Raw genomic sequence first — 22,850 nt, 5'->3', positions numbered from 1 at the left:
AAATTAGATTTAGAGGTGGTGGACAAAGGAATAAATTACAGGACTTTAAACACCAATTTGCCTAAATTTCCACAAATGGGAAATGGCCTGGCAGCCAAACAACTTCATTTTTTTTAACCTGACTCTAAATTGCCACTATGTATATACCTCTGGCATACCAAGAATTAGGCCTGGTCTACACTGCCAGTGGATTTTGGTGGCAGTAGGTGAGAGATATGCAAGCTATATTGAGTAGCTTGCATATCTCCTGTCGACTTACCAAGTTCCACTTTCTGCGGCATCCCCGCTGCGCTACGCTGACGGGAGATGCCATCCAGTCGACGCAGTGTTACTCTTCTTGAAGGGGTGGCTTAATGGCGTCAACTTCCGGGATCAATCAAGTGGGTCTCCACTGCTGCTCAATCGATCCCGCAGAATCAGTCCCGCACTGCCGACAATGCCACCAGCAGTGTAGACATGCCTTTAGTCATATTGTGCAATTAAAATGGGTCAGAATAAGCTCTAGAGTGGGAGGATCTCCACAGGATCCATGCTGGGGCCCTCTTCCAGCAGAGCTCTTCCCTAAATGAAGCAAGCTGTCTGGTGCCAGCCTTCTTCGCCCAGCAGCTTTTGAGTCCAGAAAAGGTTCTGATGGGTTGCAAATGGAGCAAGAGCCTGGCTGCTCATTATGGCACTATCCCCTGATTGCCCAGATTTCCTATCGGGATTTAATGCTGCCAGTAACATCAACCCTCACGTCCTTCCAGCTGATGCTATCGAGCAGCCAGAAGCTTGTGTATGTCTGCACTGCAGATTAAGACCAGACTGTGATTCAGTTTGAACCCAAGCCCCCCTTGGTCCACACACTTACCAGTCTGACTCGCATCAGCAAACACTCAGAAGCCCGAGGTCAAGAACCCTGCTAGGAGAGTGCCCAGAGCCTGACTCCCACTGTGACCTGGGTCTAAGCCCTGTCATTCTGCAGTGTGGACACAGGTCAAGCCACCAACCTGAGGTGGGAGGCTGGTGTAGTGCAGAAGGGATGTGTCAGCACAGCTATGAGACCTCAGGTCCAGCAATCGTAAACCCAGGTTTACAATGCAGCGTGGATGCTCAAGCCTGGGCTAGGAAACACTGAGTCCACAAGTTCAGGTCCCACAAATGTGGGTTTAGTGTGCAGTGTAGACATACCCAAGGGGACCCAGAAAGTGGCAGTGTACTGCTGGTTTGCCAGAGAAGCCAGTAGAGACAGGAACATCCACGCAGGTTCCTGTCTCTGGGGCAGGATGACGCTTCCTTGCATACCCCAGGATCCCAGGGATTAGGAGATCTCACGTTCTGTGAATTCTACAGGAGCCCAAATTCCTCACTTGGCAAGGACAATTAAAGGAAGCACTGAGAAATGTGAAGTATTTCTGCTCTTTTGACTCCACCAAGGGCTTCTCTATAGAAGAAGGAGATCTGGCCCCCAAGTCAGTTATGGGCTGGAATTTGCTCCCTGATGACTCAAAATCATAATTAGGTGTTCTTCTGCCTTAATTTTCTTTTGGGGCAGGAGCATTGTATTCTCTGTGCTTAATTTCTGCTGTGTGCACTTAAGCAGGTTAGCATCTTATTACTGCAATACTCAATAACTTCAACATATCCCTCCTGAAGCAGCACTTTGTAAGTCAGATACTACCATACAGCAGCAAAAGAGCAACATCAGGACACCTTAGGGTATGTCTACACTGCAATTAAAATCCCATGGCTGGCCAGTGTCAGCTGATTTGGGTTCATGAGGCTCGGGTGAAATGGATGTTTAACTGCGGTGTAGATGCTCAGGCTTGGGCTGGAGCCTGGGTTCTGGGACTCCATGAGGGGGGAGAGTCCCAGAGCTCGAGCCTGAGAATTGATACACATAGCGCAAGCTCCTTTGTCCAAGACAGCTGACATGTGTTTAATTGCAGTATGGCCGCACCCTCCGTCTTTGATAAAATCCAGTAAATGTATGAGCTAAGGTGAACAATTCAAATCTTACATATGGGTCTATTGTATAACCCCAGAAAATCACAATACTCATATCAGCCATTCCACTTGCAATGTTACCAACACAACACAAACAAATATTAAAGTTAGTAAATGTACAAAGTGATTTACACACCTACGCGTTGTTCATGTTGACAATGAAAATCCTCTCATTTTGTAGGACAAATTCCTTCAAACAGAATTCCCTCCTCCCCCCGCTCTGGTAGAAAGCAGTTTGGTTAATGATCTTAAGCTAATAATTTTAGCAGAACCAACTGTGTAATATTCTTGGTACCTCTGAAATGTCCTTCGCATTACAGATGTGATATTAATTTAGTTCCATGACAGTGATCACCCAGACTATTACCCTGCTAATTAATACTTAAAAAGCAATGGGCAAGAGGTGTTATAAATTTGGTTGTATTCTAATTCTTAATAGAAATAAGAATGTTAGATATTATATTTGAATATATTTGTATTTGATATTCAGCTAAATAATCAGCAATACATTAGGAGGATTTTAATCTGGAAAACAATGAGAACTAATGTCTTTATTGCAAATTTGTACTGCGTTGGACCTAAATACACTGTTATCAATATACTATAGGAACACAACTCTGTTTGAAGTCCAGCCTTTTGCACGCATGTGTAGTAGTACACAATAATTAATAGTGCTATATGTATTTTGTCATCATATCTTTGAAAATAAGTATCATGCTTTACTTGCTACAATATTTTAGAATTTAATGAGCAGACTCCAGACAAACCAGAAAGTTCAAGTTGTATTTATGGGAGCACTGAGTTCTTTTCAGGGGCTTTGTAGATGACCTTCCACAGAGTTAGTCTCTACAGCACAGATGTAAGCTGTGCCCTCTAATAAGGATAGATTAAATTCCATTGCCTATTAAACTGTTTTTTCTCATCTTTATGAGCAGGTAAATGAACCATTGTGCTATAATTTGTTCATTGAACTATAAATATTAACTATGTATATAACAGAGGCTAACACTATATGTATACACCAAAATTAAAAAATAAAACACAGTCAGAGGACCAAAAATGGCACCATGGCTAAACAACAGCGTAAAAGAGACAGTTAGAGACAAAAAGGCATATTTTAAAAATTGGAAGTCAAATCCTACTGAGGAAAATAGAAAGGAACATAAACTCTGGCAAGTCAAGTGAAAAACTATAATTAGAGAGCCCCAGTAAAGAATTTGAAGAGCAAAACAGAAAAACTAAAGAGCAAATTTTTGTTTAAGTACATCAGAAGCAGGAAGCCTGCCAAACAATCAGTGGGGCCACTGGATGACTGAGGTGTTAAAGGAGCACTCAAGGAAGACAAGGCCATTCCAGAGAAGCTAACTGAATTTTTTCATTGCTCTTCACTACACAGAAGGTGAGCAAGATTTCCACACCTGAGCCATCTTTTTAGGTTACAAATCTGAGAAACTGTCCCAGACTGAGGTGTCAATAGAGGAGCTTTTGGAACAAACTGATAAATTAAACAGTAATAAGTCACCAGAACCAGATAGTATTCACCCAAGAGTTCTGAAGGAACTCAAATGTGAAATTGCAGAACTACTATCTGTGGTATGTAACCTATCACTTAAATCAGCCTCTGTACCAGATGACTGGCAGATACCTATGTAATACCAATTTAAAAAAAAAAGTCTCCAGAGGGATCCTGGCAATAATGGACCAGTAAGCCTAACTTCAGTACCAGACAAACTGGTTGAAATGATAGTAAAGAACAGAATTATCAGACACATAGATGAACACTTTACACGGGGAAGAGTCAACATAGCTTTTGTAAAGGGAAATCATGTCTCACCAATCTATTAGAATTCTTTGAGGGAGTCAACAAACATGTGGACAAGGGTGATTCAGTAGATAGTGTGTACTTAGAGTTTCAGAAAGCCTTTGACAAGGTCCCTCACCAAAGGCTCAAGCAAAGTAGGAAGACATAGGATAACAGGGAAGGTCCCCTCATGGATCAGTAACTAATTAAAAGACAGGAAATAAAGGGTAGAAATAAATGATCGGTTTTCACAATGGAGAGAGGTAAATAGCAGGGTCCCCCCAGGATCTGTACTGGGACCAGTGCTGTTCAACATAGTCATAAATTATCTGGAAAAAGGAGTAAACAGTGGGGTGGTAAAGTTTACATACGATATAAAATTACTCAATATAGTTAAGTCCAAAGCTGACTGCAAAGAGTTGTGAAGGGATCTCACAAAAATGAGATCTCACTGGGCAACAAAATGGCAGATGAAATTCAATGTTGATAAATGCAAAGTAATGCACAATGGAAAACATAATCCAAATTATACATTCAAAATGATGGGTCTATATTAGCGGTTATTACTCAAGAAAGATCTTAGAGTCATTGTGGATAGTTCTATGAAAACATCCACTCAATGCGCAGCGACAGTCAAAAAAGCTAACAGAATATTAGGAACTATTAGGAAAGGGACAGATGATAAGACAGAAAATATCATAATGCCATAGTATAAATCCACAGTATGGCCACACCTCAAATACTGCGTGCAGCTCTGGTCACCCCATCTCAAAAAATATGCATTAGAAATGGAAAAAATAGGGCAACAAAAATGAACAGGGGTATGGAAGAGCTTCCATACGAGGAAAGATTAAAAAGACTGGGACTGTTCAGCTTAAAAAAAAAAAAAAAAAAAGAGATGACTAAGAATATGATAGAGGTCTATAAAATCATGAATGGTGTGGAGAATGTGGATAGCGAAGTGTTAGCTACCCCTTCCCATAATACAAGAACCAGGTGTCACCCAATGAAATTAATAAGCAGTTGGAAGAACTACTTCACATATGCACAGTCAACCTGTGGAACTCATTGCAGGGGATGTTGTGAAGGCTAAAAGTATAACTAAGTTAAAAAAAGAATTAGATAAGTTCAGGTAGGATAGATCCATCAATGGCTATTAGCCATGATGGTGTGGGACACAACCCCCTGCCCTGGGTATCCCTAAACTTCTGACTGCCAGAAGCTGGGACTGGATGACAGGGGATGGATCACTTGATGATAGCCCTGTTCTGTTCATTCCTTCTGAAGCATCTGGCACCGGCTACTGCCAGAAGACAGGATACTGGGCTAAACGGACCATTGGTCTGACCCAATGTGACTATTCTTATGTTCTTATATAAATAGAAGTAAATATCATAGTATTTCTTATAATTTAATATTATGCCACTTGGCTACAGTACATTAATTCTTGTGAACATTTTACACATGGTCACAGTGAAGATTTTAAGGTCTCTGGAGCAGGGATTGTCTTTTTAAAAATGTGTATGTATGTACACCAACAAAGCAGACTTCCTCCCTCCAAAGGAGTTGCCTTGCCTTACACTGAATTAAAGTGTTACACAGATTTATGACATAAATTCATTGGGATCGCTTTACTTACCACCAGAATGCAGCCACTTCTGGGATGGTGCCAAGAACTTTAGTTTTAGGGTAGGAAGTGACGATGGTCTTATCCAATTGAAGTGACAGGAGAATTCAAGTAGGCGGAGTGCAATGGAAGTTGTTTATGATACCCGAAGTATCTGATCTCATTTAGTGCTTTCCTTGAAGAGCTCCTCATGAAATCTGGGAGCTCTAGTAGGGATAGCCCAAGTTACAGCACCTCTCATCATTGTTCTGTTAGAAATACATAAAGTTCTCACCACATACAATCGGGAGTTGACATTGCCTATTGTAAAGATCCTGTCAATAAGCTGCTACTTTTTCATGGTCAGCACAAATGCAAGGTCTTGAATGGTCATTTTCAATTATCAAAAGAATTAAAACAAAAGAAACCATACCTCCATGACACAATGAGCCAACCAATTTCTTTAATCTTGCTCTCCATGCCATTGAAAGTCATTTTACCAATAAACTAGACTTAAGTGAAATCAGAAAGTTTGCCACAGAAAATTCAGTGAACTACCTACTAGTTCAAATAGGAAGTGAGTGATGAAAAGTTGTATTGAATCTCTTCCCTTTGTTGCATATGGACACTGAATGTGGCCCAAAATAAACTGTAGTGCTGAAATGGCTCAATACCTATTTTTGTAGCAAGTTACCTCTCACTGAACTTACACTGGTTATCTAACTTTCCAAAACGAGCCAGATCCACTGGCAAATTCTGAGTGCTGCCTGTTACTCCTGCAAACTACATTTACATGCACAAGATAGGTAATAGCAAGATTAACCATCCATTTTACATGTGCAAATTCAGATTTTGTACAGGCAATTTAGAGGGCCAGTTTTCCAAATGTGCAGGGCTTACATGTTAGAGGAACAAGGATCTTAATTTTAGTTTCATAAACCGTTTAATTTTGACTAGTTTTTAATGGTCAGAGCTTCCCTCCTTCTATAATGAAAAATCCCATCAGAGGAGAATTGAAACTAATATTTCCAGATTAATTTCATGCCAATTATTGCATTACTTTTAGCTGATAAATATTCAAAGGCTAAAATTCACCAACAAGATGGATTAATTCTCCCAATGTACAAACAAAAACTTTTAATATTTTATATAACAGAATTAAATGCTCTTTGTTGTTTCCTGAACCAAATCCTGGGACATGTTAATTAATTGCTTCAAAAGGACTGTAGACATTTCTTGGGGAAAAAATTAAAGATTCCACTATTTATCTACAATGTTCAACCTGGCTGGCTAATACGACTTCCAAAATACATCTTACCTGCAGAAATCTGGCGGTACCATGCCATAAACATTTATCCTGTCACAGAGTTCTAATGCGATAGTCATTGTGAACCATCCTGTGCTAAGCCAAGTGTTGGATATCTTCCTGAAAGTAAAAACATAATTAAGCTTCCGGGGTGACAAATAATTCTTGAGAGATCTAAAGTAATTTCTGAGCAGTTTTCTCCATTCTTGTGAAAGGTTATGAAAATTGGGCAAACACCACCTCTTTTTGCTCTTTCATCATTTAATGAGTTTACCAATATCCTCTCTATCAGTAGAACAATCTATTTGGAAACTGCTTTTGTTGTTTATTAATTTTGGACACAGAAACATTAATATTTTTATTACATTTACTTTAAGCAACTGTAGTCTCCAAATCTTGCCTTCATATTCTGATACTAGTTAACTACCAGAAAAATACCTTGTACCGATAATTGGGTAATGGTTTCTATTAAGCAAATGTATGGCGACACCGGCAGACAGTTAGAGCCTAACGCTGGTCCTATTGTGTATGCATACACAGCCTGTGGCAGCAAGCCTCCCAACTCAGGGCTTGCAGTAGTGCCTCTAAAAATAGCTGTGTAGACAGCTTGAAGTTGTGGGTATGGGACCCAAGCACGTCTCCACTTCAGCACGTCCCCACCCAAGCAACTCCAAAGCACTTTCTATAGTTATTTTTAGAGCCCTAGCCCTAGCCCAGGTCCGTTGACCCAGGAGGCTCACTGCTATGAGCTGTGTAAACATACACACACATTTCAGCGGGACCAGGAATTGGCACTCAAGAGCTCAGTCCAGCCAAAATGAGCTTTTGCAAGTGCTGGTCTGTGGATGCTCCTCAGCCACTCTGTGTTCCATGCTTGAGAATGCGAATTGTGATACTTTGCAGGAAATCAGTGACTGAAGCCATTGACATCCTTTAGCCATAACATGACCCCTCTTTTCCAAGATCAGAGACTCTGACTGCACCTGCATCTGGGATCTCTGAACAATGTGGGATTCCACTTGAGGAATAACCTAGATAGCCTGGTGTGGTGGGCTCCTCCCTGGATAACTGAACATCTGTAAATTGGGGACAGTCTTTAAACGAGGCATAGCTGATTCCACGCTTTATGTTTATGTGTTTATGTGACTTACAGCTCCACTACTGAGGCTTCCAAGGAACCATTTATGCCAGCTATTAGCCTCAACCCCTTACTATTGATGAGGAGGCCCATGGCTAGCACAAATTAGCCTACCTGACACCTCAGGAATGGACCTGTCTGCAATGGGAGAATAGTAAAGACAATAGCCCTTCCTTCCATCCATGTACTTCTAATGCACCCATCATCATAGTATTTGAGCACCACAGAATTTCATGCTATGAAAAGTCAACCCCTCTCCAGCTACAGCTCTCCAGCTATCAGGACCTACTTGTTAGCATTATATGGCTTCTGGGTGTGAGGGGAGTGTTTTAAACAACACATCACCACCACCTCTGATATGTATGAGGTCGGAACTGTTTGAGTCCATCTGTGCTGCTCCACACCTCACTCCACCAGCAGTTGATCATTAGGATTATCAGAGAAGGAGGAGAAGTCTTCTGGTGAAGGCACTGGTTGGGGTCACAGGAGATCGGGGTTAAACTCCTGGTTCTACCAATGACTTCTTGTCTCTCCTTGTGCACATTACTTAAGGCAAGTTTGCAAACTGCTTACTCGCATTGGTAGGCCTATTTACATTAAATTTACATTAAACCAATGGGACTGCTCATGTGAGGTATTGTTCATTAATCTGACCTTTAATTTCTCTGTGCCTTGGTTCTCCATCTGGAAAATGTAGATAGCAATACTTCCTTTCTCATACCCAATATTCTGCCTTGTCTATTTTCAATGTAAGTTCTTTGAGGCAGGGACAGGCCACTCACTGTGTATAGGCAGCACCTAGCACAACGGGGCTCAAATCTCAGTTGGGGCCTGTAAGCACTACTTCAATATAAATACAATTTTTCCAGCTCAGAGGTGATTAGGTGGAAGGGAAAGGGATAAGGACTCAAGGAGAATTTGTCTGCATGCCACAAAGGTGAGAGAGTTTTGCGGGAGTAGATGGTCCTCAGTAGTCAAGATTTCCCCAGCATCTAGGTTTTGTACAGCTCAGAAAACCCAGGACATTGTCAGCAGGGTCTGGCCCTTTTAGGTAAGACAGAATTATTTTGTTAGTTACTGTGACACTCAAGATTTCGATAAAAAAGGAAAAATAAAGGAATTTAAATAAACTTTAAACAAAGTTTAAAGCAATGAAAATAAAGAATTTAAAATCTGAAAACCTGTTCAAGTGCCACTGTTAATGCTTCCACTTCTCTAAATGCCATCTCTGCAGTATTATAGTATAGAAACAGGGTTACATTGCCTTGCCTTTTCATAAAAGATATGAACAAGAGTCCAACAAAAGAATATCTACTGTTTTTACTCCTAATCAGCTGTAATGAAAGAATATGAAGAGCTGTCATGTGCTTATTAGGGGGAATTATCAGATATTCTTTTATATGATGAACTAACACACTGTGCTGATAATTCTGTAGTGCACACTAAATTACAGTTAAAGGCCTTTCTGCTCCACCAAAATCTCATTTATAATCTCTATGGAAATACTCTTCCTGAAGTTATTTCATTTACGCTTCCTTTATCTAATTACTGTAATATTGGTTCTGAATCATATTTTCTTAATGTACCCTTATTCAATTACAAAGTTATTTTCAAGTAGTTACTCTGTAATATCAAACTATATTGCTCGGCAGCCTCTGTCATTTGCCATCCTATTTCATTGGTGACATTTTCTGAAGGTTCTCCTTCAGTTTTAAAAAAATCAGTCCTTTTTAAAATAAAGCACAATACATCCAATTATCCTTTTTTCTCATAATACGAAAGACAGAAATGGATGGCTTGATTATTTCAGCCTTGCAATCAGATTTCTCCCCCTTTGTTTTTTGCAGTCAATAACCCAGTAGTGTTCAACAGAAAAAAAAAAAGTACACTGAGTAGAGAACATTCGGGGTTACACAATGTTCTATTTCTGCCCCCACAGCTCTATAATTGTCTTTCTTCTACAAATTCCTTCCTGCCCATGTTTCCTTTCATCTTCCTTCCACCTCCTTCAGTGTTGCCTTTTCATTTATTTTCATCTCTCGTTTTAATCTTCTTAGTCCTTCAAGTATGTCATAGGTGTCCTCTAAAGGAGCATTTCTTGTCCAGTGGAGCGTGCGCCTTCTTATTAGCAACAGAACCTATTTATAAGATCAACTCTTACAAGGATCCAAGTCTCCTTGGTCCCCAGAATCAGGCTCAAAGTAAACTCAGCTATAGGGTAATTAAAGGCCAAAATTCCTTCAGTGTGTTTCAGGTCTTCACTTCTCCTACAAGACAAGACTGTGCCCTGAGCCGATGTGACACACAAAGAGCCTGCTCAAATCACGGCTGTGAGCCTGATACCCCACTGCAAGTGAAAAGGCATGACTCCACCCTCCCCCATGTGTAGCCAGCAGAGCTGGTCAGATAGCAGGGAAGGAAGTAACCTGCATCTCAAAAAGGGATGTGCGCCTTACTTTCTCTAGAGCAAGAAGGGGGTCCAGGGAGGTAACGTGACTGGGAGGATGCAGCACCGCACTGCCTGGTAGGCAGTGTCTGAGTCTAAAGGCTCCATCTAGTCCACAGTGAAGCTTCATTACACTTACTGTGAAGTTTCACTCCCCTGTATACTGGGGATGCAGCTAATTCTGTATACCTACAGGAAAGTGTTAAATGCGTAATTGCTGGGGGAGTTATCACCTCCCCCTTCTTCTCTAGGAGAGGGAAGAGTTGTTTCTGTGCTAGTAGAGCCTCTCCTCCAGCGGTCATTTCCCTCTGCAATTACAGTGGATGAAGAGAGGCCCTGCCACCACTTCTGATGTGAATGTGAGAGGGTCTTTAACCAGGAGGCCTAGATATAGTTACATTATGCTTATACAGGCAATACCTATCCACATCTCCAGAGCCACCAAGGATGCCCTGACAGTGGAGCCAGTGTAGGAGGGGCACGATTTAGGGGGTAGTACTGCACCCCCAGTGCAGAGCCTGGGCCTGTATGGGACTCTTAGGTGGCAATGCACAGGGTGGGTTGGGGCCAGAGGATACATTGTATCTTGGTTGCAGTGGTTCTCTACCTTACAGTGTGGGCTTGTACAGGCATGGAGGTTACCAGTTGTAATTAATTATGTGTATTGTGGCAATTCCTAGGCGCCCTAGTCATGGACCAGGATCCCATTACGCTAGGTGCTGTACAAACACAGAACAAAAAGACAATCCTTTCAGTCAATAGGGTGTAATAGTCTGCCATAGTGTGGCTCTGCCTCTACCCCTGCCCTGCAGCCTGGAAGACAGGACACATCCCCCACGTTCCCTGTGGTGGCCCAGTGCTAAGGCCAGGTGCATGGGCTGGGCTTTGCAGTAAGTTTCTAGTTAGGGAAAAACAATTCATTATGACTTGCTGAACTCACCTCTTCATTGGTATGGAAACAGGGACCTTGTACCATTTCTACTGCTACATATTTAATATGGACAAATAGAATGAGTTCATAAAAACCAAAAACAAATGTATTTTCCTTTAGAAAGTCTCTGGCTTAAAAGCACATTTACCTACATTATACACAAAAATGCTCCAGTCCTGCAGTGGGTCACTTATTAAAAAATTCATTTGAAGATCAATCTATAAGTTACAGACAGTCTCATAAAGACATAACTCTCATAACAACTCCCTTTTTCCCAGCTGGAAATGGAAGATGAACTGTTCAGAAGCACCTAATATATGAAAAAAAAATGTGTATTTGTTTTACAAGAAGCTTTACAGCAGCAATATTCTAAGACTGCTTAAATTCAATAAGCTGCCATTATAATTCACAGAATTTCCTCCTTAAGAAAGTAAAACCTATCAATTCTGATTTTTCAAAACCACTAAGAAACTGCTTTCAGCTTTATTACCCCAAAGTGAGATTTAAAATGCTATATCTATCTCCTGGCTGTTTCTCTCTGTAATTCTCTTGCATACAACACACACTGTTTTTGGTATTATAAGTTAATGGGCAAATATTCCATACAAATTATTTGGTGCACATTTTTAAAATAAGTTACAAAGGCTAAGTGTTATTTAGTGTGTAAAATCATATCACAGCTAATAAGAGAAGTATATTTAATGGGTATGATGTTCCCCCTGGGTTGATCTGCAGCTGATGAGTATAAACACCATTATTCTGCAGCTATGGAAATTTCCCCAAATGTACCCACATAAATTTCCTCACCTGTCTTTGCCAGTTTCCCGTTTGAAGAGGTCGTCAAATTGAAGCATCTTATGCCGAGAAATCATATACACTTTTAATTGAGGTAGTATCTGGTTCATCAATTGCAGATTATTATAAACCAAACCTTTTCCATCTCTCCTCATATAGCTGCTGGGACCCCAGAAGATAAACACAGTACCTTGGCTCATATTTAAAAGTTCATTGCGGTTTCGCAGAATTCTCTGGATACTAGAATGTGCAATGACTCGAAGGCTAGTTTTGTTTCCAACATCTTTTCCATAACCTCGAGTGGGTGCATCGTTCATTCGTATTACACACTCAGTCTGGTCAATTCTATTGCCTTGTTTGCTTCCCAAGAGGTGTCCAGAACTGGTTACCAGTGCACAGCTCTTGCAATGCATTTTCAAAGGCTGCAAAGAAATATACATTTGTAAATTAACTGCAATCACTTTTTCATCCACAATACAATAGAATAATTATTACTAATTAATTTACACATATGTTGCACCTTTTAGTGCAAGGATCTCAGAGTGCTTTCCAAACACCCTGTCGAGTAGGTAAATGTTGTCCATTAACATTTCACATGTTATAACAGATTCTGTTACTTAAAACATAGCTCTGGTGAATGGAAATAATATTTTAAATCAGGTTTCTCTGTTGCCAAATGTCAGCAAGTTGTCTCCCTTTGACTATCACTAATATTATACAGGTTCAGCATATAACTACACTTGTTTTAAACAAAATCACTGTCAATATTATCACAGTGCTTTATCAATACATTTCTTTGTCTTTAATGCATACACATATTTTATGATCACACCGATAACCAGTGCTTTGCACTTTTTCTAGATTGTCTTTCAAGTCATCTTCAAAAGATACACAGTAACAGGAGATAGAGTACATCTGTATAATGTGTGTTTACAAGGCAATGGAAAAGAGAAAAAAACCCTACAAATTTCTATGAAAATAAGCCAGGTTATTAAAAGTTGTATGAACCATCATTATCAATCTGTAAATGCATCTAATCCCATTGTTTAACAGGAGAATTAAGAAAAAGAAAGAAGGAAAGTTAAAGATAATAGAACATGCAGTATGCAACAAGGTGCAATGATGATATAGTGGACCAAGAAGTCAGGACTGTTTCATGATGTGACCTTTAAATGGGCTCCTGTGGAATGATGATATCTTGCAGCATCATTTACAATTTGTAGAACAGGTCTAGATGGTCTCTCCTCGATAAAGGAGAATGCAGTAGCCTACATGGCTCCTTGCTGTGCTGGATTTGACCCTACATTTCCAAAGAGCATAATGCTGATCTGAGGCACTTTAGCCTCTCTCTCTCTCTCTCTCTCTCTCTAAGAAAACGGAGGTCACCTGCATTGTTTGCACTCACCATCCCAAGTTTCCCTCTGGGCATAACGCTGTTGTTGACTAGGGACTTTGTCTATGGATCACCCTCTCTGAGGATGTCCATCAGGCTCCCAAGGTTCAATACTAAGTCTAAGTCTTTCTATTTAGGTCAGCACAACATGGGACTGTCTATTGTGCACCAGCTTTTCCTTTCTGGTTTTAGTGCTTTTGCACAGCTCTCTTGGTAAGAGCTTCTGGTTCTTGTGGGCACTCGGCACAGTTTTGGTTTAAACTTTATTTAAAATTTGTACCATGTCGCAGATACTGTACCTGGAAATGAGTATTCTAGAAATCAGTAAATAAATTCTATTAAATATTTATACCTGATTTTTACAAGAGATAAGCAAATTCTTTATGTACTAAATGATCAATTAGCACCATCTCCAGCAATCATTGTTACAAGTGCAGAGATATTAGAAATGTGTCTCAAAAAAACCAAAAAAATTTGATGATAGGAAAATTTCCCACAATAAGTGGGGCCAATGACAGGCTAATAAGTTTGTTAACTGTTATGTTACGTTTTACAACTGTACATGGGAGTATGTACCAAGCACTGAATCATTAACAGAACAACAGCCATTGCTTCATAGTTAAGATTGCAACAGAGTTTCTATTATAAGGCTGATTTCAGCCCCACCTTCTACTTATATTGTAATTAAATTAGCACTTAGGCCATGGTAGGTTTTTTTCTATAAAATCCGAAGCAAATCTGACAAGATGTTCCTGAATTATGACACCCTAAACTAAAGCTGTTAAGCACGTGCCCAGACGTATTCTAAGGGTGTGTTTGTCTGTTTCCCACTTTATAGCAAAAAAAGGCAAGTTAACTGACTTGCATTAGCTGAGATCTAGTGTCCCAGAGCAACACGTAGTTGATTAAATTCAAATTACCAGAGCAATTAACATTTTCTTTAGTAACACCGCTAAGGAATATCGGTTTTGGTGACCTTAGTGCACAGCTCACCACACAAATGTTGGAGATCTAAGCTTGCTGTGTTTAACAAGCTGGTCTCTAGCCCCTTTCCTTACACAGACAGAGCTCACGGCATGACCCAATGGCTTGGGAGGCTTGTCAATAGAAATGAGAATTTTTCCTTTCAAAAGGCATGCGAAGGGGCTGAGGACCCTCATACCGGTTTGTGGGGGCAAAAGGGAGAACTCAAAGAGCCTCCTCAGCTTTGTGAGCTGAGTCCTAAGACTTGATGGGGGCTTCTCCCTTCCTGCGAGAAGTGAGGAATGCCCCAGTGATCTCCTCCCCCTGCCCGTCTCCCACCTTGCGGACATCAAAAAGTTCATGCGCTGGCTCCTCTCCAATGAGAACAGGAGGTTCCTCAAGTGCAGGTGGCAGTAAAGGCGCTAGTGTACCCCACAATGACTCCTACATGCAAGTGCTCATGTGCACGCACCGCAACTGGACTCCTCCATCTACTGGCAGGCTGCACCCCCAAATCATGAGGTTGCTCGGGAGAGGTGTGCAGGACAGGACACAGGTGCACGAGGATTTGAGAGGTAACAGATCTCTGGCTGGAGCTAATAAGGGGGAAAACAGAGCCTATCAGAGAAATGAGGATTAGGAGAAGTGGATGTTTTGGGGGGCCCGAGGGCTGCTGCCAGGGGCACGGGATCTAGGCGAGGAGAAGGAGAAGTCAAGCAGGAAGTATTAGCATTTCACTGCCTTTTTTACCCAACAAGCCACCTGTGGTTCATCAGCAGGGAATCATATTGCTGTAGTATAAACAGCAAGGGAATCAGCTGTTGCATAAGCCAGGAAAAAGAGAGAGTACTTTCTCCTTCTTTCTGTCTGCAATGCAAGCTCTCCTGCCTAGTCCTCACTGCACCTTGCAGCCTGCCACCCCAAAAGCCATAAGCACAAATCCACTTTCCCCAGCGTTCCCTGCAGCCCAGCTCCCTGACGTACAGTCACTCCATAGATCTTAGGGCTCACGGGGGACCCACAAACCTCAAAGCCTGTGAGAGCAGGGGAGGAGTTTGGGGACCCTAACAATCCCTAAGGATTATAAAACTTCGTGAGGTTCCTGACAAGACCATAAGGCTCTCCCAGCAGTTGATACACATACTCCTATGCACCTTAAAGGCCTACAGGAAAGATGCTTCCCGCCTATGACGCTAAGAAGGTGTGGATTAGTGAGGGTCCCTTCCTGCAGCCTTCATGAAGCCAGGAAGACAGGCTGACAAAGCTCCTCTACCTAGCCTTTTCCATTCCCCAGTCCAATGATCAAACTAAGAAAATCCCCCCCAAAATCCTTATTAAGACGGAGTTATGGTCACAGGCACGTATCAGTGGTCTGACAGAATATGGCCTTTCAAAAATGGTAAAAAGTAACACAGGATAGCCCACAACCAGCCAGACAAGCTGCCCCCAAAGTTAGAATGCCAGGAACTACAAAGTCAAAAAGTTACATTTCCTCAAGCAAGGCACCCAAACTACCTTCACCTAGCACCCCCAGCAGTGCCCTAATAGAGAGCCTTACCAGATCTACCATAGCCAACCAGTAACTTTTGATCACAGCTAGATGGTCTTAACTGTAACTACACAGGGCCAGATTCTGCCACCCTTACTCACAATGAGTAGCCTCACTGAAATCAATGGAACTACAGTCTATTCCCATTTATCCAAAATTCTGTTATTCGAAACTCTGTATCATTTGAATCCCTTCCATGTCCCACAGCACAAGACACATTCTGCACAGGGCAGCTCTCTCATGCTGGAGGACGAGGAGGGATTCAGATATGGTGGAAGTCTGGATAACAGAGCAGATCGATTCCCCCCCCGCCCCCCCTCCCCAGGCGGGATTGTGAGGAGGTGGCGGAGGACCATCCTGTTGCTGAATGGCTCCTGCCCTCTCAATTACCTGAACTCCTGATTAAAATCCACATCCATCCGCCCACGCTACTTGGATAATCTGGAGTCTACTGTATTTGTGGCGCAAGATAGCACTCAATGTGAGTAAGGCTGGGCTAATTCACGGCTTCCTTTATGACCACACACACTTTTATTATTATTTACAAACTCCCAATTAGATTCATAACATGCTTAAAGGCATTATTCCCCAGGCCTCAAGTAAGGGCCTGATCCGGCAAGGCACTAAGGCAGTGGTTCTTAACCTTTCCAAACTACTGTACCCCTGAAGCCTGAGTCCCACCCCCACGGGGCTGAGGCATGTAACTTAGTTTCATGGCGCACCTGTGGCTCCAGGCAATTACCTTTCTTGCCACCCCCAATACCAGCTCTGCACTTGCGACCCCTCTAAAACTCCAGGTTAAGAAACACTGCACTAAGGGCATTCACACCCAGACACTCAAAGGTATTTAGGCAGCCAACTCACCAAAATACTTTTGAGAATCTAGGCCTCAGTGCCTCACAGGAAGAGCTCAGCACCCCAGGAGATTTGGCCCTGTGGCAGCCAATTATCCATGTCATTACACATGTCTCCATACATAAATCTCATATTCCTATTAGAGCACTTGCACAAAAAGAGCAGAAGTTAGTGTGGTGACATATTATTATGCTTAGTACAGAGACATGTACATATGAAATAAATTATAAAACTAATGTTCGTTGGTGCACATCTTTGGCATGGTACAGGCTAAAAAGGAAGACAGAGACTGGCATCAATATGGGGCAGAATTAGGATAGTTTGGGACATCCTAGGTTTCTAACAATTGAGGGTTTATTTATTTACTTATTTCCTCTTCCATTCTTGAAAGGTAATATACACAGAAACTGCATATAGCTGACTGCAATCTCAGCTTCATTTTAATGGAGATTTTTGTGTGGAAGTAGCCACTGGAAAATGATTTAGTTTTATTAAGATAATCTTAACAAAACAAAAAGCAATCTTTTCAACTGAATTACTAAAAAATTAAACAATTTGAGTAGTGGTATTTGCAATGAATGTTATATCCTAATTTTTCACACAGAGCTAAATCCATTTTTATTCACACAGATGCATTACTACAATCCAAAGGGACCCATGATATGGGTAGAAATATTCAAGCCTCTGTGAATCAGGTTCCTAATGAGTATTTACATGCATTTTCCTTTAAGCACTCATATGCCACTTTGATGAATTACATACCAGAAGGCACTAAGGTGAACTAGTTGCTCCAGCTTCATGCATGGGAAAGCAAGATGAACTGCTAATGAGGTTAAAGGAAATGTAGTCAGCCCCAATGTTAACTCACCTACGTTTGAATATCCACATAGCAAGGCATTTTCACCTAAAACAATCCCTGCTGGTTTCTTGCCGACTGAGCTACAACTGATTTGTTTCTTTTGAAAGTCTGCCCAAGAACCCATCAATTGCAAGGAAACAAGGACAACCATCACTGGAGCCATGAAAACCTTTTTTTTTAAAACCCAGATATGTCAACATTCATGAAAACATAAATGTTAACATTCCCTCTCTGTCCTGCTCCCAACAAACTATTTCCTTTGTGAAAAATCTGCAGTCCAAAACTTTCAGTGATTTCCCAGTTACTTCTTGGGCACCACTTGGTGTCTGATTTTTTTGCAGCTGCTCCTTGCAAGCAACTCCCATTGACTTTACTGGGAGTTTCACTGACTCTCAGATTACAACTATAGATTTAGGCCCAGAACCAACAAGGTACTGAGGCATTGCTCCGCTCAGTGTTATGCTGTCTAATTCCTAGGTGGCCTTCCTGTGGAACTTTTTGCACCAAGCAGCCAGGCTCCTCATACAATATATGGTGCCCAAGGAACGGATTTTCAGAAGCCAACAAGCTGAATGGGGAGCCTCTTAAACAAGCCAGGAGTGAAATGACAAGAAGAGGAGCAGAGAGAGGGACTTAGGTACCTAAGCAGATGACCTGGACTCCCCAGCTGATATGCCAGAGCTATGCCCTCGACTTTAGATCCTCAGCCGTGTACCCTCTTCTGGAGGCAAGCAACAAAGCCAAGTCAACTGCTTAGGTAGTCCACGCCCTGGCAGTCAAAACCATTGCTCTCTCCGTCCCCTGCTCATGTTTGACACCAGGGTAATTATTATAGCTGCTTAGTGCGGGAGTACACCAAACTTCTAAGGTGCCAGTAGCGTGCCAGAAGTACCATGCCTGAGGCACACTTTATAGGTGCTTCAGCTGCTAAGCCTTGCAGGCACTACCCTCGTGGGTTCCAATAACCACTGTGACACTTGGCTAAGTGCCTGGGGTACCCCCTCCAGTCCAGTCCAGTCCAGTCAGTATTCCAAGCAAATTGATGCTTGCAGGTTTCCAGGGCAGGTTCAGTTAATGTTTCTCTCAGGAACCTCTCTGCACTGGCTTCCTGCCCAGCTACTGCTGCTTGCCTCTCTCATGCTCGCCCTATGTTTCCCTGTGCCCCCAACTATCTCTTGTGTAGGTGCTGTGTTCTCCCTTCAGCTGGCCTGCATCTGGCCCTATTGCTGCAGGGTCTGGCAAGTATCAGTTCTTAGGCTGAACTGGCCCCCCAAACAAACCCCGGCCACTGGCCACTCCCTCCCCCCAAAATAAAACCCAGCCACTGGCCACCCCCCTCACATCAAGAAAAAGTAGCCACCACTGACCTTCCATTCCCACCAAGTGCCAACTAATTATTACTAAACTAGCTAATTATTACTAGAACCTTTTAGAGACCCAAGTTTAAAAAAACCCCAATAAAATACACACATACCAGACACAACCTCTCCCACCCAACACCACAGCCCAAAAACCACCCACAATGTATGTATTTTATCTTTTTTTGTACCTTATCTGAACACGGCACCACCGGGAGTGTGACTCGCAAAGCACTCTAAACATGGCCCAAGTTTGTTTTTAAAAAGGCGCAAGGCAGCACAAAACCAGCCAGGTGGCAACCCTATCTTAGGCGTGCTCAGAGCACACTAAGGGACCAGGTCTTGCTGGAGAGACAGATGATCCCCTGTCTAGCTTGAGAATCCTGCTTCCAGGCCTCTGAGGCTTTGGCTTGAGCTAGAGCTCTGAGCTGCTAGTTAATTGTGGAGTGGCATCCGGCTTAGGCAGCTTTGCAAATGCCAACTGATGGGAAGTAGGCAGCAGTGGTGCCTAAATGGTGGACTTGGGTGCCTAAAGAAGCAGACAGATGCTTAAATACCTTAGGGGAGCTGGGCCTTGGACCCTGAAGGTGTAGTCAGAGGCAAATCTACAGCCAACAACCTCATCATTTAGGGTACCAGTTGTTTAAAGTGTCTTGATAAAACTGCAGATAACTAAAGTGAGAAGAAAGAATCTTACAGCTAATACTTTCTTTCTTTGGAAGAAATAAGGCATTGGTTGCAGCAGAACTGTCATGCACCTAAGCAATAATAATGGAGGTGCAGGGCATTTCCTTGGGATTGATGGCCAGATGGGAAAAGCTGATGGCCTGAGACATAACCAAGGGCCATTAAACCTAGGCTGTCATTAATTCCATGCAATGCTCTCCGTTAAGGTAATTATCGCTGTTATAAATGGAAGATCCTAAAAACCTAAGCAAACCCCAGACATATGGAAGGGCAATGCAGATCCATAGGCCATTACTCTCATCTCAAGCCTCATGTCTTCTGAGAAGCCCACAAAAAAAGGGGAGGCTATATATGGGGCAATTGGGATAGATCAGATATTTGTATTCATTATTTTGAAAGAGTACCTATAATGCGTACTACAAATTGTATATATTTAATTGTATTCTGCTTCCCCAATTGTTTTGTAGATACTAGGCTTTTTCAGTTGTATTTCATGGCTTCCGATGAGCATATGCAGCACCCAGCACAATGTGCTTGGGGCATTTGAGCACTTCCACAACACAAATAAATAATGTACAGGACATTTTCAGACAATAAATGACCGACAGATCAGTCATACAAATTGCTTGAATCCTCTCTCAGTGTTTCAGTCACCTTACACAGAGAGAGAGAGAAAAAAAAAGAGAAAGAGAGAGAAAGCATGTGTGTATGTGCATGAGAGAGAAAGAATAGAGTGTAAGCATGAGTGTAATATTACACATGTTCCTCTCCATTACAGCTTAAATTTGAAAACGGTAACTTTCGGTACTCATTGTGTCCTCTTCCACTTCATTTCTTATACATTTTCTAATACAGAATCCAACAAGATTAAAGAAGGTCAAATTTGGGACACAGCCTACTTTTCAAATGGAGGTGCTCATTTAGAATCAACCACAGATATTTGCCTGTTTCGGTTTCCTTGTCAATAGAATAAATAAGAGCATATGGCCAGATCCTTGGCCCCACTTTGCACTGGGGGCCAACGGACTTAGAGCTACTCTAATTGAGCCACTGGAGTTTTGCCCAGTGTAAGGGATCCCCAGGTGGTGCAAAGGTGGCAGAACCAGCACTACACCATCCTCTGCTGCTCCTAGGTGTATGTGATGTGCCAGAGGCAAGGAGGGGCATGGGTGGAGCATGCTATGCTCTGGCAATTCCCACTGGCATAATAGCACCTAGGCGGCCATCACAAACCGGAACAATTTAGAGCAGCCCTAAGTGTCAAGGGCTGACCTGGGCCTCGCAGTTTTGGCCCATCAAGATCATTAGCCCAATAACCAGTGACCTATAGAGCAGCTGTCATATCTCTTAGTTCTATTTATCGGTGAACAGGAAAAAATATGAGACTGCTACAGATAGTTTGTGAAGCGTTTTCCAATTTGATGTAATCTCTGCTCTCTCACTGATTTTAAATGCATGTCCTTTTTATGGAATAATTTTATTTTCAGATATTCCATTGCTTGAAATTCAATAGAAAAATGTTACTCCTATTTCAAAAAGTTTATTACTCTTATATGTAGTTAGTTACCTTGTGATAAAAATCCAAATATCAAATAATACTGATTTCCATATAGCCTCCCATTCTACAACTTAGGAAACAAGCAAACAAACAAAAACCATTGGAATTATACTTTAGAAACGAAAATAGAGAAAGAACATGTTAAAAATTACTTAGGCTATGTCTACACTGATGGCGGCAAAGTCACGATCTGGATCGACTGAGCAGTCAGTGAAGACCCCGCTCAGTCGATCCAGAAGTCGACGCTATTAATCCACCCCCACAAGTGGTGTAGTGCTGCGTCGATGGGAACACAGTTCCCGTCGGTGCAGTGCAGTGAAGACAGCACACAGAAGAGAAGCACAGCAGTCGATGGGAGTTACGCAAGTTTTCTGCGTAGTTTGCATAACTCCTGTCGACTGCTGCCGAATTGCCAGGGTAAGTGTAGACCAAGCCTCAGACAAGTTAGATGTTTTCAAGTCACCAGGGCCTGATGAAATACACTCTTTAATACTCAAGGAGCTGACTGAGAAGACATCTGAGCCATTAGTGATTATCTTCAAAAAGTCATAGAAGATGAGAGAAATTCTAGAGGACTGGAAAAGGGCAAATATAGTGCCAAACTATAAAAGGGGGAATAAGAACAACCCAGAGAATTACAAATCAGTCAACTTAACTTCAGTACCGGGAAAGATAATGGAGCAAATCCTTAAGCAAGAGTAGCTCATTACTGAGTTCAGCAGAAGGGAATATGTCAGTTCATAATCAGTAGCATCCCCAACTTCTGACACATTAGGGCCATTTAGTGAAACAGAGAAGGGTTAAACAGAATTTCCCAAGCCCTTTTGGACAAATCACCTTCAGCTAAAAATTTGAAACTATGAGGGCAAAATATCAACAGACTACTCAAGTGACTCTTCGGTGTGGTCTCTGCTAAAAGCACGTTGTCAAAATTGGAATTCTTGACAGGTAGTATTCCCTCTTGCACTTCAACATTTCCACATATTTGGTATTACTCAGTGCTGGCAGTGTTTAAAAAAAACAAAAAAACAAAAACAAACAAACCTAGGCTCAGTTCTGAACTGAAATGAAAATGTAAGAATCTTTGACCCCAAAGATTGACCTTTTTTGATAATGAACCATACCATATCAGTTGCCTGCTCTCCATAAAGTTTGCACACTTATTTGGGTGCTTAAGAGCAATATGAAAAATAAAGAGCTATTATTAAAGGAAGCCAAAAATGCCTACATTTTAAGTTGGGATATCATAATTTCCCAGTCTCCCTCTGTGCAGAATGTTGGAGATAATAGTCATAAAAATAATACAGCTATCTATACTTCCATCTCTTTCATTGCTCTCATAATGAGTACCACATGGGTGCAAAGAGTTAGTCCTGGCAGAGGCTTACACATCTGCAGAATGGCAGACAATGGGTATAGATAGCCCAGTCACTGATACTTAACCAAAAAATACAGGTATCAAGAGATTTTGCTGATTTGTCCACAGCCCAGAGGACAGTACTGGTCAAAAACGACTGACTCACTAATGATTCTAATTTACTGTGACAAGCACAGAGCTTTGGATAATGGAAAAACACCAGTGGAGGTACAGGAAGAGCCAGAGATGCTAGAATCTGCTG

At 41.8% G+C, this 22,850-nt stretch overlaps 1 protein-coding gene across 4 annotated transcripts in view; it reads right to left on the bottom strand.

Annotated features, from left to right (window-relative positions):
- ST6GALNAC5 (ST6 N-acetylgalactosaminide alpha-2,6-sialyltransferase 5) overlaps positions 1 to 22,850 on the bottom strand; it is an 89,995-nt gene that overhangs the window by 5,281 nt on the left and 61,864 nt on the right. For 3 of the 4 annotated variants that reach the window (XM_067563326.1, XM_067563327.1, XM_067563328.1), the window contains 2 exons: positions 12,022 to 12,431; positions 6,712 to 6,819 (listed from right to left, as the gene is read on the bottom strand). In XM_067563326.1, the coding sequence (XP_067419427.1) occupies positions 6,712 to 6,819; positions 12,022 to 12,431 (518 nt within the window). Of the gene's footprint in view, positions 1 to 5,426; positions 5,663 to 6,711; positions 6,820 to 12,021; positions 12,432 to 22,850 lie in introns of all 4 variants that reach the window. The other variant, XR_010922653.1, reaches the window with a different exon arrangement.

Source organism: Emydura macquarii, unplaced genomic scaffold (genome assembly GCF_026122565.2).
Source record: "Emydura macquarii macquarii isolate MOO-44397 ecotype Brisbane River unplaced genomic scaffold, CSIRO-AGI_Emac_v2 contig_2481, whole genome shotgun sequence".
NCBI lineage: Eukaryota > Metazoa > Chordata > Testudines > Chelidae > Emydura > Emydura macquarii.
This window is presented reverse-complemented; position numbering and strand designations above follow the sequence as displayed.